The sequence below is a fragment of the Pteropus alecto genome, unplaced genomic scaffold, assembly GCF_000325575.1.
Source record: "Pteropus alecto unplaced genomic scaffold, ASM32557v1 scaffold276, whole genome shotgun sequence".
In the NCBI taxonomy this organism is placed as follows: domain Eukaryota; kingdom Metazoa; phylum Chordata; class Mammalia; order Chiroptera; family Pteropodidae; genus Pteropus; species Pteropus alecto.
Window position 1 is genome coordinate 2,128,188 of NW_006438074.1, and position 16,646 is coordinate 2,144,833.

The 16,646-nt window shown below is 36.6% G+C and overlaps 1 protein-coding gene across 2 annotated transcripts in view; it reads right to left on the reverse strand.

Moving 5' to 3' along the window:
- The window catches only part of KCNH5 (potassium voltage-gated channel subfamily H member 5), a 346,402-nt gene that overhangs the window by 183,835 nt on the left and 145,921 nt on the right, over positions 1-16,646 (reverse strand). For both annotated transcript variants that reach the window (XM_025049120.1, XM_006915107.3), the window contains one exon: positions 4,946-5,372. In XM_025049120.1, the coding sequence (XP_024904888.1) occupies positions 4,946-5,372 (427 nt within the window). The remainder of the gene's footprint in view (positions 1-4,945; positions 5,373-16,646) is intronic.

Here is a 16,646-nt window from a genome sequence, read left to right on the forward strand (position 1 = left end):
ATGGATTAAAAAACAATTCAGAAAGGCATCATTAAGTATTTACTGAGAAAATTAGTAAAGAGATTACCCACAGCGTGATCTTAAAAAAAAAAAAAAATGTATGTTATTTTCCACAACTGCTACAGAACCAAACTGCAAAAATACCTTGTTTCACAAAAGCCAATTGGTAGTGAATTTTGTGAACATCAGCAGAGCAATCAGGTTCGTTCATGAATGCACAGATACAGAGAAATGGGGGGAACTGACTATCCTGGAGTAGTGATGGCTGCTGTCAGAGCCATGGAGCTCACCCAAGGCATGCCAAAACTGAGAAAAGACAAATTTAGGGTAAAGAATGCATGGTGGTAGACATATGTTGAGAAGATCCAAACCACCTTCCATTTCCAGAATCTGAGCAGGAGAATTCTTTACCTTGGGCAACTGTAGAAACAAAAGGTATAAGTCTAAAAAATTCCTAGTTAGCAGGTAAATGGCAAAAAAATGGGGGATCTTGCCAACATAGAAGGGAACAAAAAGAAACATAAGGTCTAGATTTGAAGGTAATCCACAGTCATAAATTTTTTTTGAAGATTTGTTCAATATCAACAAGGAGAACCTTGAGACTATGTTCCTGCACAGAGTCTAAGTGCAATTCAGCCTGGGGAAGGCGTGCGGTAGAAGAACGTAAAAGAGAAGATAGGCCATTAAAAAAAAAGAGGGCTCAGAAAGGATGTAGGAACTGAAACTGCTGCCACTGAAATTTCTAAATATTGCTGGAAGGCATGAAAACTTCAGATGACTTTCTCCAGGAAAAGAAGGTATCATTTACAAGTAGTGATCATTTTTTCTATAGAATATAGGCAGTTGGTATTTCCAACAAACTTTTGATAAAATATTTTTCTGTTACTGCATCATAAGGTTACAAGCAGTGCTTCTAAAATAGTGGATGTGGAATCCTAAGCATGAACCTTTCTGATTTCTCTTTCTCTCCCTTCCTCCCTCCCCGCCTCTGTCTCTGTCTCTGTCTGTCTCTCTCTCTCTCTCTCTCTCTCTCTCTCTCTCTCTCTCTCTCTCTCTCTCTTTTATGGCTAACACATATTGGGTTATGAGAACACTGGTGGTTTGTTTTGTTTGTTTTCCTCAGTATTATTGTAGGGGAAAAAAAAATCATACTAAGATTGCAAACAGCTGCAACAACCACATTTGGCTGATATTTTGTGCAGTGTGTATCTAATAAATTTTGGAATCATGGGAAGTTACTGTAACACTTCATGGGTCTTGACAGTTTTCTATTTTCTTTTTAGGTGGTTGCAAAGGAAAGATGCCATGAAATTACTAAGGACCCAAGGTCTAAGAAGAAAATTAAAAGGCATTTCCTTGGAACATTCTGGCTATAGAAACTGAAACTTATTCAGAGACATAAAAAGAAAACCTAAATCAACAGGCAAAAGATGTCAGAAATTGGTTTATTAACAGAAAACAACTGCTCAGGTGTTGAAAGGAAATAACGGAAATTCTGAAAGGAAAAGGACCAACTTTAAAGCAAGGTCCTCATCTTGAAATCAAGACAGGAACTGAAGAAAAGGGAAAGGAAAGAGCAGAAATAAATTTTTATATAGCAATATAATTGGCCATCCATAAAGTCGGGAAGGAATGGGACCAACTCTGAACCAAATGAAGTTTTGACAACTCATTTGAATCTATGTGAAAATTTCCAATGGATGTAGATGCAGAAGGTAAATGGCAAAACATTGCAAGAGAAAGAATTGTTGGTGCTTAAACTGATTAGCCTCTTATAGCTTATTGTCAGGCCTAGTGGGAGATTTAGGGTTGGGGTAATCCATCTGAAGGGGCCACAACACTCCTAAAAGCAGACAAAAAGCCCTGAGCTCACTAGGGCTTTCACAAAGGAATCAGGGCCAAATTCCAAGGACTACATTTTCCTTGCACATATCTTCATCAGAGACTTAACTGGAGTGGATTCAGGACAGGAGATACTATGACCATCAGGGATATCTTCAAGTTCATTCATTCATACAATAAGTTTAGATTGAGCATGGTATTAAAAATTGTTTAATTGTTAAAATGTTGGGTGTATAGAAGCAAAAAAAAAAGGGGGGGGGGCAGACAAAAACCCTGCTCTTGTGGAGCTTACTTACTGAAGGAAAGAAAAAACAGAGTCAGAGCCAACATGGTTTTAGGTCTTATTGGGTAAAATGAAGAAGAAAAAGGTTAAAGGTCAGAGAACAAGGGAGGCAGGCACTGGGGTAGTTTTTATAGTAGGGAAGAATTTCTGAATTATAGTATAGAGAAATTTCTGAACATATTAGGAGGGATTTCTGAAGAGGACATATGAATGGAGACCAGCATGAATTCATGGCATAATACAGAGGAGGGATGTTTTAAGCAGTGAGGAAAACAAGTACAAATACTCCGAGACAGGATTCAGCTTGATGGCAGGCGAGGCCAGACCACTCAGGCTTTGACAGAAGGGTTAGGGAATCTGGATTTTATTTTACGTGCACTGGAAAAATTGGAGGGCTTTGAGCAGAGGAATGGTGTGATCTAATTTACTTTAAAAGGGCCACTTGGGTAGTGATTGTGGGATAAGAGTAGAAACAGAAGGAATATATAGGAGAGTTCTGCGAATATCCAGGTCAGTGATGGTAGTGACGTGGTCTTGGGTGGTAAGTTATGGAAGTGAAGAGAAATAATCAAATGAATTCTGAAGGTAAAGTGAACAGAACTTGTTACAAATAGATGTAATACATGAGAAAAAAACAGACACCTAGGATGGTTTCCAGGTTTGGGGCCTGAGAAACAAAATGAATAATGGTGTCCTTTAACGTCTCTTATTATTCTCTTGTGAAAAATTTAACTATGCTAGTATATCCATTCTGTAAGATAGGTTGCCAATTTCTTAAAAAGAAAAATTAAACATATACTTACCATATATCCCAGCAATCACATTTCTGGGTATTTATCTCAGAGAACCGAGAACTTATGTCCAAACAAAAAATCGTATATGAATGTTCATAGCTGCTTCATTTATAATAGCCCAAAACTAGAAACAACCAAAACGTCCTTCCATAGAAGAATGGTTAAACAGCAGTATATCAAATCATGAAATAGAACTCAGAAATAAAAAGGAACAAACCATTGATATACTCAACAACTTAGACGGATCTCAAGGGGATTATGCTGAGTAGAAAAAGCCAATTTCAAAAGGTCACATTTTGTATGAGTCCATTTATAGAATAATGTTCTCAAAAAAACAAAAAATTGCAGAGATGAATAGAGCGATAGTTGCCAGAGAGTTAGAGATGCTTGGAGGAAAGGATGGGTTTGACTATAGAGCGGTAACATGAGAGACATATTTGTGGTAATGGGACAATTCTGTATCTTGATTTCAGTGGTAGTTACAGGAATCTATCTACACATGACAGAATACCACGTTGTACCAATGTCAGTGTTGGTCTTGTTCTAGAGTTTTATAAGATGCAACTATGGGAGGAAACCAGGTGAAGGACACAAAGGTCCTCTCTTTACTATGTTTGCAACTTCCAGTGAATCTGTAATTACTTGAAAATAGACTTTTTTAAAAAAATCGAATTATGCCCAAGTGTAAGGCAAAATGCATTATATAAATACTAAAAGTAGTATAGCAATAAATATTACATCTGACAAAATGTCATCTTCTGAACTTATAAAGTACTTTTTTGCTAATACATCTTACCATTTTGGTGTGTAGGCAACAGATTAATTAATCATCAGGATCTCTTTGTATGTAAGAACATTTTTCTTCTAAAAGACTCTGGTATAAACAGCATTTGGAATTCTCACTCTGTCTGTTACCTTTAACCAGCAAATAGAACCTGTGAGTTCTTGTTTCTGTACCTGTGCAAAGGAGTATAGAGGTACAGAAGCTAAGCAACTGCTAACACTGGTGTTCCAATAGCTTTCAGACATTCTAAACTCTGAAAACTACTTTGCCTAAACCCAAGATATTGACCCATTATGGGCCAGCTGATACTCTAACATCTTTCCCATCAGTGTCCAAATATAAACCTCTGCAATTTGAAACCTTAACAAAGAGGGCTTAGACCAAAAACCAATGACCATGATCCAAAGGCTTAACAGCTGATAATAACACTAATCACACCTCCAGGTCCATGATCTTAAGGTTACTTTAGGTATCAGAACTAGGTTAGGATAAATCACCTAATTTGGAGGTATGGACGGTGGTCAAGTCTTCCTAAGATCTTTTACAACAGCTTCTTTGGCATTTCCTTAGTGTTCTGGTCTTCTGATGTCATCCAGTCTCAGTCTGAGTGTAGAACTCGAGGGTCTTTGGGTCCGTTAGAGAGCATTTTACTCCCAAGAACACCTTCAAGGCATTTAGTACTCAGGTATCCATGTTAAATCCTAGACACCCTTGTCCTTGCTGAAAAGATTTTACTATATTTACTAATACTTATATTCTTCCAAATAGGTATATATCTAACGTAGAGTGTCTATAATGGAGATTAGAGTGATAGACCTTTTTTACTAGTCTTAATTGTAAAAACCTGCATAGATCTGTATCCTGAAATCAATTTTAATTCAGGCATTCAACTATTAGGTAAAATATTTTTTAAACTTGGTATCTCACTACAGATTATATCTGCTGTTCTGGAATTCAATGAACATTGTGAACACAATTAAATCAGAGAGTTCCCATCCTGATGTTTATATCAGTCTGTCCACACTGTTTCAAATGTGTTAATACAGTCCAAAAAATAAAATATAATATTTTGCATTTTCATTTTCTAAGGATGAATAAAAATTAAACCAATGCAAAAGATATGGATTAAACACCTTTCTGAAGACAAAATAGTTTCATTTTAATCCTGCCAGAGCTTGGAGCCTGGAAAACTGCCAACAACAATGATTTACATAAATAAAAAAATAAAAACAAGATACTTACAGCCAACCATCATCATGGCCACGGAAAACATCTTTTCCACATCTGTGGTAGGAGCTATGTTTCCAAATCCTATGGTTGTAAGGCTTGTCATGGTAAAGTAGAGAGAGGACACATACAGTGAATCCTTGCTGGGTCCTCCTTCCCATATTCCTGCACTGGCATTGTATCGATATGGAGTCCCAATGCTCAAGGCCAGCTGGTAGAGCCAACTGTCTATTTGGATGGTGTTCGTGACTTCATCGATGACTTCATAGTCCCCAATGCTGTACCATATGCAGGCCAGCCAGTGGGCAACTAGTCCAAACACACATACCAGAAGCACAAGGACCGCTGCTCCATATTCTAGGTAATGGTCCAATTTCCTAGCAACGCGGCCCAGTCGCAAGAGACGCACCACTTTTAAAGAACTGAAGAGACTGCTGATTCCCTGAATCAAAGACAAGAAATGACAAAACATCTTCAGAAAAGAAAAAGTTGAGGGAACAGTACAATGGCTTACCTTCATGAACTTGATCCCCCATTTATATACTAAGAACATACATATAATACAGTTCTGACTTTGTCAACAAAAAAAGCTGAAATTATAAAGAAAATTTTTAATGTAGGTTCCTCCCCACTTAGAAATAATAAATTTGTAAATTATTATGCAAAATGACTTTTCATTAGATAAGGAAGACTGTATTTATTTTTATAAGTACAGTATAAATAGCATAGAGAAAAAACAAAGGAGAAAATTGCTCAAATGCAACATATACAGAGTAGAGAAATATGGTGATGAGTCCAGACCTTTTATTTCTTCTCCTATAAAATATTTCCTCTAAAAGATTTATTTTTATTTCTTACTTTATAATAGCTATGAACAGCAAAACTTCTAAAAAGGAATCCCAACCTTACAGTTAAGCAAACAGGAAATATTTCTGTGCACCACTGGATTCCACTGCCTCCTGCCACAGTCATGATAAGCCCTACATTTATAGAGCTCTAAGAAAGTGAAGAGTGAACTTGAATGGGTACATTACCTACCAAATCTTACCATCCTCTAGAAATAGTCATAGAAAAGAATATCATAAGTAAAAAAAAAAAATCGTATTTTGTTGAGAAGCTTAAAATTCCAAATATTGCATTATCCAAATGGAAATTAGCATATGCTTTCCTTAATATAAAAGTCTCATAGTTACTTTTTTGGAAGCATATAATAAGCCACCTGGGAAGATAAGACAAATGCATCCCTGACACAAGAAGGAAAGACAGAGCAGTGATCTGGGAAGCCCCTCATCTGATCATCACCTCCAAGTCTCACGGATTCCATAACTTCCTTTCTGCTAATTCCATCTTCCAAAAGGAAGACAAAGAATCTAACATAACTTACTCTGATTTAATTCTGACCAACACAGAGGAACTGGTTCGGGTAGCAGAATAGATGTAACATTAGTTAAGACTCCAATTATGACATCATAAAGTTCTTGACAGTTAAGGTAAAAAGGTTAAAAATGCATTTGGTTATACTTTACTCTATATGATTGAAATCTTTCAAAATAAAAGTTTGAGAGAGAGAGAGAGAACAAAGAGAAGTAGTAATAAGAGACCCTGTGGATGTGAAAGAGAAGCAGAAGCATCTTGACAGATTATTTTCTTCTCAACTTTGATATCCTTAAGTCTGGTTCTATGTGAATTCCTACTCTCAAATGTTGTGGCATAAATGCAGCCTTAAAATAAATTCTCATTTGACTTGAACATTTGGGGAGAAAAAAACATGTTATAGTTTAGGCAGATCAAAAGAGTAGCATTAATAAAATTCAGATCAATTGTCATAATTCAATGACATGAGATGTGGAGAGGTAAGATTCAAAAGAGCTTGGAAGCCCTAAAAAAAAAATGAGACCACGTAATCATGAACAAGAAAGACAAAAGTATTTATTGAGAATTTCTATATGCCAGAGTCTGAGTTAAGCCCTGGGGACAGTGGGGTAAATATGTCTTACTTCTGCTCTAAAGAAACCCATAGTCAAAATGCATGAAAAACTCAAACAGGGTTAAGTTAAAAACTAAAACGTGTTGCTGTAGATCTTTTTCTCTAGTTGACTCAAATTTTTAAAGGAACTGTGGTATTTCTGTTTAAATATTGCAAAGAAAGGTCATTTCTACCTGAATTCATTTCTCTAAAAAACAAAAGAAGGAAAAACAAAGAGGAAGCTTCATCTTCATTCAAACTACAAAACAGTCACAACTCTCAACTGGACTGTAAAGAATGAGGGCCTCCTAAAATTAGACCTAAACGGTGGAAGGACACTCTCCCCTGATCTCTGACGTAGGCAGAGTTCTCCAAAAGGAGGTGGTCTACCCTGAGAGGCATCTGCTCTGGAATCCACTTGATCAGAAAGCGTATTTTCTAAAGCCATGTCCAATACTACTTAAGTATTACAAAATATACTACTTAAGTATTACAAAGCATTGTAAACTCTCTCTGCCATGGGTTCTATGACATCACTTTCTCCTTGGTTTTACCCAGCTCCTCTACTGACATTTCTTTCAAAATCATTTTCTCCATGCTTCTATTATGTGTTAGAATTCTCTCATGATTGCCCTCTGCCCTTTCCTGGTTCATTTAATACATACCGATGTTTCAAGTGACTTCTATATATGGATGATTCACAGGTCCAGTTCTTAGCACAAAACTCTCCTCTGAGAATCTGATACAGAAGCCAAATGCCCGCTATACGTTTCCATGTATATGTCCCAAAGGTGTTCAAATGGTAATAGATCCCAAAGGGAATCCTTCTCTTCTCCTGAATCAATTTTCTATTTCCTACATCATAACTACCATGCCCTCAGACCTGTCACAGTTCCTCCCGACCCTGTCACATCCAGCTGATTCTCAAGTCCTGGAGATCTTACCAAAGTGCTCAGGCAAGTGTTTTTGATACATATCTACTTTTAAAATCTCTCAAAAATTTACCCATCTTTCCCATTTCCAAGGCCATGCCTTAGTCATAACTTCATGTTTTTTTCTTATTTGTGTGACAAGGAATAGCCTCTCTAATTAACCACCCTACCTATAGTCTTCCTCCTTTTAATTCGCAGATCACAGTATACAAGCTACCAGCCTGGTGTTTTATAAAACCACATGAATCTAATCATGTCCCTCTCTGATCTAAAATCTTTAATGCCTTAGGATTAAGTACTAACTCTCCACTATGACATCCAAAGCCATTCAGCACCTGGTACCTGCCTAACTAGTCAGCATCTTGCCCACCAATTTCTCCTCGTGCTCTCTACGCTTTTACCATGCTCAGCTATGTGTGGTTTCTAGAGTGTCCATTCTGTTTCATGCCACATTATAGGTTGTCCTCTCGTTTTAAAGGGTCTGTCCCTCCCACACTCTTGGTAGCTAAGGTCTTACTTATAGTTATGACATTCTCTCCCCCACGTGCATTTTTCTGACATCTTCCCCCCACCGTCATCTTCATTATCATACCCTCATCCTTTCTCCAACTATAAGAGATGTCCTTCCTTCATATTATCATAACCCTTTGCACATCTCTATTATAAGAGCTATCATGATTACACTTTACCACAAATCTCTGTTTATATGCATGACATCTTAGGAAATTCTAAACTCCATGAAGAATATATCTAGTGTCAATTATAGAGCTTAGTATGTGGTAATATGTTAGTAGTCAATGCATTCAATAAATAAATGAAAACTATTTTGCAACACAAGCAAAATGTGGATGAGGTGAATTTGGGGGGTTTTAGTTAATAATAAACTCAATGTGGTTTAACAGTAAAATACAGACAACAAAACAGTCAATGTAACTCTGGGTTGCATTAATAAAGCTATGGCATCACGTATGAAAAAAGAAATTCTCCTTTTCTCCACTGACCAGACCACAGCTATGAGAGATACATAAAACACATTCAAACAAGTACTACTAAAAAAGAACTCAAAAATACACTCTGTTGGTCGATGTGGAAGAAAATGAAATTTAAAAAAAAAAAAAGGAGAATGGGGCAGGGTATTATAATTGTGTTCAAATACACAAAGCATTGATGAGGGTTGAGCTCATTCTATATAACCCTAATGTAGGGAGCCTGAATCATAGTTGGAGCTGTACCATATACTTTTATGCAGTAAACCAATCAGAATGCAAGATTATTCATTGCTTCTTGGAAAACAGACAAGGTGATAATATTGAACACTTACTACATACTAAGTACTTTATATGTATTAACTAATTTAAACTTCAAAACAATCCTATGTTGTAGGTATTGTTATTAAAACATAGATCACAATGGTTAAATAATTTGACTAAGCTCATTCAGTTAGTAAGAGGAAGAGCCAAGATTTAAATACAGGTAGTGTGGTTTCAGACCCCTTGCTTCTCACCACTTCATTACCTGACCTCACTCTAAAACTCACTATACCTAGAGCATAATGTATAATTTAACTAAATGCATTAGTACTCACAATGTTAGTTTAAACATGGGTACTCTGTACATGACTGACTAAAGGTGATTAAATACTAGCCAGCCTCTTATCCCCACTCAGGGACAGCAGTGGCCCACAATAGGGATCTGTGGATGCCCTAGAACTCTATTTAGTCTACAATTCTCTAACATGGACCAACTCATTTCATTCTCACAATAGCAGGCCTATTCTCATTGTTCATATGAGGACATTGAATAGCTCAGGTAAAATAACTTGCCCAAAGTTATATAGCTAGGAAGAAATGAAAGCATTAATCAGACCTAGTCCTTTAGATTCTTAGTGAACTTTCCATGACAAACAACTGCAGTGCAGTCTTCCTGTCCTTACGTCCAATAACCGCTGCAATATTAATCTTCCTGAAAGACAGCACTCACATAACCTCTAAGCGCTCATAATAGACAATGTATTAAACACAGTATCTTCTGCAGGCCTTAAAGGTCTTCAATCCCATCTCTGTCTACCCTGCCAAGTCATTTACTACCGTGTCATTGCATAGCAATAGTGCTCCAGTTAAACCAAGTTCCTTTTTGCTCCCAAACATAACCTCAAAGTTTCACCTTTGAATTTGTCCAGCATTCCCTTCATCTGCTTATAATCAGAGTCTGCTATTCGAAATAAATAATACACAAATAAGTGTTTGCTTTCTTTGAAAAGTTCTTTTTTCACTATCTCATTCTCCATTGTTTTGTACCAAAGAGAATTTAATGTAATCACTATAATCAAAACTCAAAGGAAATGACTTGGTTTTAAAATGAAATGAAATACTTAAACTTGAAATAATCCAAATGTCCATCTCCAGTATAATGGATAAATAAATCATAGCACATTCACTCAATGAAATATTACCCAAAAATAAACATGAACAGATGAGAACTATATGCATTAACAAGAATAAATCTAAAAAGCATCATGTTGAGCAAAAGAGACCAGACACAAAGGAGTATATACTGGATGATTTCATTTAGAAAAAGCTTAAAAACAGGTGGAACTCCTCTATGGAATTAGAAGTCAAGATAATGACTTTGTTGGGGGAGGGGTAGTGAGTACAAGGGGAGTTTGGGGGTTCTGGTAACATTCTGTGTCTTTATATGGCTACTAATTGGGTTACTAGTTGGGTTCACTTTGTGAAATTCCTTTGAGCTCTACACTTAAGACTGGTGTAATTTTCTTTAAGTATGTTATATTTAAACATCAAAAATAATGTTATGGAACATTCAATAGTCGCTGCTATGTTGTTAGGTTAACATTTCACCACAACACATAATTCAGATCGATAATTTCTTCCACATCATATGATCGGTGGGGAGAGGGAGTTATATTCAATATTATAAGTAAAATAAGAAATTTTCCTGATTTTATGACTCACCCTCATAACTTTAAGATCAGGCCATAAATCCTATTTACTTTCTTGTTGAGAATTTTCATTTCACCCATAAGGTAATACTGAATATTTTTATATGCCAATCCTCAAAAACACTCCCCTTCTGTACTACCACCTTTTTCAGCTTCTTGATTCTATATTTTCCACCAGTCTATATGCTCATCCATATTCTGCCTCATTTCGCTTCATACTTTCCAGTCCTTCTGTGCCCTCCTCTGCACTCCAGAGGCTTTCTGCCTCTTTCTCAACCTTTAAGCCCTAATCACACAAATCCTTTGGTTTCCCCTGGTGGAAGAGAATATTAAACATATCAAATACATAATACAACATAGCAAGGTTAACGGAGAACTTTCAGTCATCAGATTTCCACATTTCTAGCCCATTTCCTTACTTGACAATCCTCTCGGGGCATAGTAGCATGAGAAACAATATCCAGGAGACATCTCTGTGTTATTAACTCTTCAAGACTTTTTTCTGGATTTCCACATTAAAGAGATGCAAAATATTATCAGCATAAAAATAATATCTTTCAATCACAAAACCACTTAAAATATAAACCAGTTCTCTCATTTGATTATCACTAATGAACTCAGCTAATATTCTTTCCTACCTTCTTCTCTTCTTGCTTTACAAACAGAAAAGGAATGATCAAAAACTTTCTTGTCAAAGGATACATAACAATTAAGTGAGTGCAGAAATATAGTTATAATATCCAACTGCATGGTGTTTCAACTACATCTTGCCAATTCTCATACACAGATGTTGTAGTAGATTGAAAAAAAAAGAAAGGTAGCTGTGGTCCTTTTCCCTTCCTGTCTCCACACCCCTTGGCAATGTGACTTTGCAACCCTCCTACCAAGAGATAAGGTCTATTTCCCCAGCCTTTGAGTACGGGCTGACCTTATGACTTGCTTTGGCCAATAGAATGTGGTGTAAGCGATCTTGTGCCAGTTCTAAGCCTAGACCTCAAGAGGTATATCACCTCAACTCATGGCCTTGGAACCCAGTTGCCATGTGAAGAAGACCTACTAGGCTTTTGGATGATAAGAGACCACAGGAACAGCCCTCTGAGTCATCCCTTTGAGTCATCACAGACCAGTCAGCCACCAACCAAAGCAGCAGCCTACCACAGATGCATGGGTAAACTTAGTTGAGATAAGTCAAACCTAGCCCAAGTTAGCAGAATTACCCAGTTGAGCTAAAGACATATGAGTTAAAGGAATGCTGATTGCTATTATTCACAAAATTTGGGGGTCATGTTATGCAGGGAAAAAAAAACAACTAATACAAATGTTGGGAAAACAGATATGTTATGTGCTTGTGTGCACAGAATTTCATACTTGGTGTGACTTAAGACTAGAGGCAATGTAAATACCTACCAGATACAGAGATCCCATTTTAACAAGACATTACTCTGAACAGGTAAGTTATGGATAGTAAAATAAAATTTAATATACAATTGTTAGGTATTATTTAGATTTTGTATTGGGAAATGTATTGCTATTTTGCTTTGCATGGATTCATGCTAGTGAATATTCCAGGAGAATGGAGAACTCAAAGTTATTATTTCATATATCTCCTAAATATCTCTCAAGTCCAACCTCACCTAAAATCTTTACTATCTTCATTATCTACATGGATGACCCTTCCAACAACCTAGCCTAACAGTTTCTTCACCAATTCATCTCAATCTTTCCACTTCTCCTCAGACACCTTCTCCCACAGTCATAATCTGAAGTTTGTCGTATCCTAAAATTTTCACCAGCTCTGAAGTATTGAATAAAATCATCCTGCTACCTGGCCATATCTTCTTCTCTGTTAGACTAAATCATTCAATTACAACAGTTGCAATAGTAGTTCAACCTTACTGAACCTCTAATCCACTTAAAGATCTACTTTTTCCCCATCTACCAACCCTGCGCATTCTCCACTGTCTTCTTTATGTGGCCCTGTAACACTATACACCCTAAATCACTTAGCATCTCTGTCTCTTCATTATAATTTCTATCAAAATCTGAATCCTGGCTCACTTATCAGCTTTCTTCATGCCTGTGTTAAGAACCATTCAAGAAAGTCATGATCTTGAATATGCACAAGGGCAGATTGGTTCCACTATAAATTCATCATCCATATCAAAGCATCTCTCAGCTACCCAGCAATTTTACTATTTTTCTTATGAATTCATCTACTCCTTATATTTCAAACTTTCTCAGTTCTGCTCAAAATTCCAGCCACTTCCTCCTCCTTCAACTATATCCTTCCCATAGACATTTAAAAGTCTCTCCCATTTAAAAAAAAAAAAATTACTATCCCCCTTCTGCCTTCCCAAAAGGGCCCAGACCTGGCCCTTTTCTAATATCTCAGCAAATATAAGCATTAGCCATTTGATTAAGCAAGTCAGAAACCAGGAAGTATTCTTGTCACCCCTCTCTCTGACATCTCCCATACCCCATCTATCTTAAAATCCTATTAATTTTAACTTCGAAATATCTCTCAAATTTATCCGCTTCTCTCCATCTGCACTGTCACCACCTTAGCTCATAATACAAACATTGCTGGACCTATAGAAGTTTCCTAATAACTTTTAAGTCATTCATTTGACCCCATCTAATCTGTTCTGAACACTACATAAGAGTCATCACTTCAAAACCATTCCTTGTGTAAAATCATATGATTTTAGAACCAGCTTCCATTGTTCTAAAATCTGTTGCTGTTTACACAGACTTGTATGGTCTGGCCCCAGCGCAGCACTCTAACCTCATCTTTCAACACTCTTAACCTCACTCTCCATCCAACTTTCAATTCTTTGAACATGTCATGCTTCCTCAAACACAGGGTTTATGCACTTGCTATTTTTTCTAAATGGAATGTCTTACAACTCATTCATGCCCCTGTCCTTAGCCTGAGGTATAATCATACTTCAGATCTCAGCCCAGTCATTGTCTTCTCAGAAAAACTTTCACTCCAGTCTAGGTCATGTCATTTCATTATATAATCTCAAAGGACCAGGGACATTCCCTTCATGACTTTTGTCTGTTTGTGATTGTGTACTCATATCATGTTTATTCATTCTTTTATCCCTAGCACACTCTCTAGCACTCCCTGGCATGTAGTAAGCAACAAATATTTATTAAAAAAAAATACATTAATTAAAGAATAAACTAACTAATACATAAATCTCTCCTAATAATTTCTGACTCTTCTGGCACTGATACTGTAATTAATAATTAATCATTACTTCATCTTCACAAGTAGCACCATATCAGGCAACTGGATAAAAACCACTAAACAATCGTAAGCTCCATTTCATAACCACTGGGTTCTTATTCTAAATAGATGTTATACATGAATGACTATAGGTCCACTTCCATTTCCTTTTATAGAGTACAATTTAAAGACTGAAAGAAAATTGCCAATAACATTTGTTACGCAAACTCAACCCAGAAAACAAATTCTATTGCTTCTTTCTTATTCAGAATTCACTTCTCTAACTCATGCTACCAAGAGATCTTTAGGGAAATAAGCTTAATTACTCCATGCATTAGTTAACATGCTTCAGGAGAGGATCTCAATTTAAACAACTTGTTTTAACCAATTTATATTCTTATCAAAACACAGCGGCAAAGGTAATAGATAGATGAGAGAGAGAGAGAGAGAGAGATGGATAGAATAAACACCAATGTTCTGCAGCATCCACAATGTACTTTTAAATGCTAAGAATTTCTCTTTAATATCTATTGGGTCTCTGTCTAATACAAAGCATGATCAAAACACGCACCCTAAAAAGAGGTATATTGCCTAAAACTTTTTTTTTTCAAACATTATAATATATGTACAAGCAAGCCAGGCTGGGGGATGCTTTAAATCCTTCAATAACTTGTTGCTGCCTTTAAATTAATCCAAACAACACAACCTGCCTACCACTACAGTCTCACTTCGTGTATCTGTCTTTTGCTTTCTCTATTCCAGTCATAGAAAGCTTCTTTCTTTTCTTCAAAAATTCATATTCTCTCACCTGGGGATCTCCAAATATGAAGTTTAAAACACTCTTCCTAACCTACCAAACACTCCTTTTGCATAGTTAATTTCTACCCATCTTGTAGCTCTGGGCTTATGTCACCTTTTCAGAGACTTCCCCTAACTATTCCCATCCTCAAGTTAAGACCCTTGTTTTGTAGTATCAATAACTGGTCCAAGAAATGCTGAGGGAATGATGCAGCAGGCAGTGAGAGCTGAATCAGAGAAAGGCTGAAGTGGCAGTGACAGACCATGTGCTAGCGAAAGCTACAAAGATTCAGGAATGGAGTCAAGAGATAAAAAGAGAAGGTAAGAATTCCATCCGTAAAGAGAAAATAGAAAAGTATATTGACAGGACTAAGTGAATCATATTAATGGTAGGACACTCAAGTAAAGGTCTACTAAAACTGGAAAAATAGAAGAACAGACTGAACAGTCATGTCATCCAAAATTTTTTTCCAAAAGTGACCCTTTTCCAACCATTTTAATGATAATATGTGATGATGTGGTTGTTAAGGCTATAATAAAAAGATAGTAAAGGAAGTAAGACATGTAAAGTGGTCAAAGAGTGGCTCCATTTTCGTATACTTCTCCCTCGCTTCCCAGCCCTTTGGCCTAGTGTCCACTTCCAGTCTCACTTCCCTAATATCACAACTTGGCTGTGCCTTGGGCCAAGGTCCCCAGAGCTACCATGGTCCAGGACCACATACTAGTCCCATCGTTTCTTTCCTGATGTTCCAGAAAACACTCATCCTTATATTAGATCTTCTATCACTTGTGGTCACTTGAGTCTCTTTTCTTTGCAACTAAAAAAAAACTCTAACCTAACAGCTGCATTTAGCGCACTACATGCTTTCCTACATGGCTCACCTCCCAATCATCCCTGTCATTCTCTATACCCTATCATCTGGTATGATTTTTATTTGTAAAGCATATCACTATCTGAAAGTATATATTTAAGTTTTTCATGTATGTTTACTGTTTTTCTCCACCAAGAGGGCCTTAATGTTCCTCTCTAATATTCCTGAAAGTTTGGTTAAACTTTAGACAAGTTTTTCCCTGACTTTAGGCCCCTAACCTCCCTTTTCTTAGAGTATTTGCTTTAGAAAATTTTCAATTATAAATTCTTTCTCTGCCCCTTTGAGATATAAATCTTCTCCCACACTTTTGCCAATTTTATAACACAGGAAGGTATTTAAGGACTTGGGAGCCATCCCTTTGAAATGTAATCATCAAGAACTATAGCACTTCTGTCTCTGTCTCTGTAGGAGGGTAGGAGCCTAACTTTGATAAGCACCAATTAGCAAACACAGATGGTCTAATCATTACCCAATCTCCCTGACTTTTGTTTCAGCAGAGTTCAATCTCTCTCCCTTACTGCAATAGTATTGAACAAAGTCTTCCTTGCTGTTTTTTAATAAGTGTCCACTGCAATTTCTCTTAGATAGTTTCATGAAGATAGGAGGGAGTTTGTGTGCTTGCTCACTGCTAGATTCTTAATAGTCAGAATAAACACGTAGCTCGATATGTATTTGATAAGTGAACAGATGAATGAAATCACTTAAGGAATTTTTTTTTTTGGATTTAAAGGATGACTTTGAGAGAAAAATTAATTTCTTGGGCCATTCCTTTGTATTTCTGAATGTGCCACATCTCAAAAGTCAATCTAAGTACACGGATTATTGTCCATCCTTATATTAAATGTCCATCCTTATATGAAATCTCCCATAACTTGAGGTTACTTGCATCTCTTTTCTTTGCAACTAAAAAATTTCTTAACCTAAGAGCTATACTTAGCCCACTACATGCTTTCC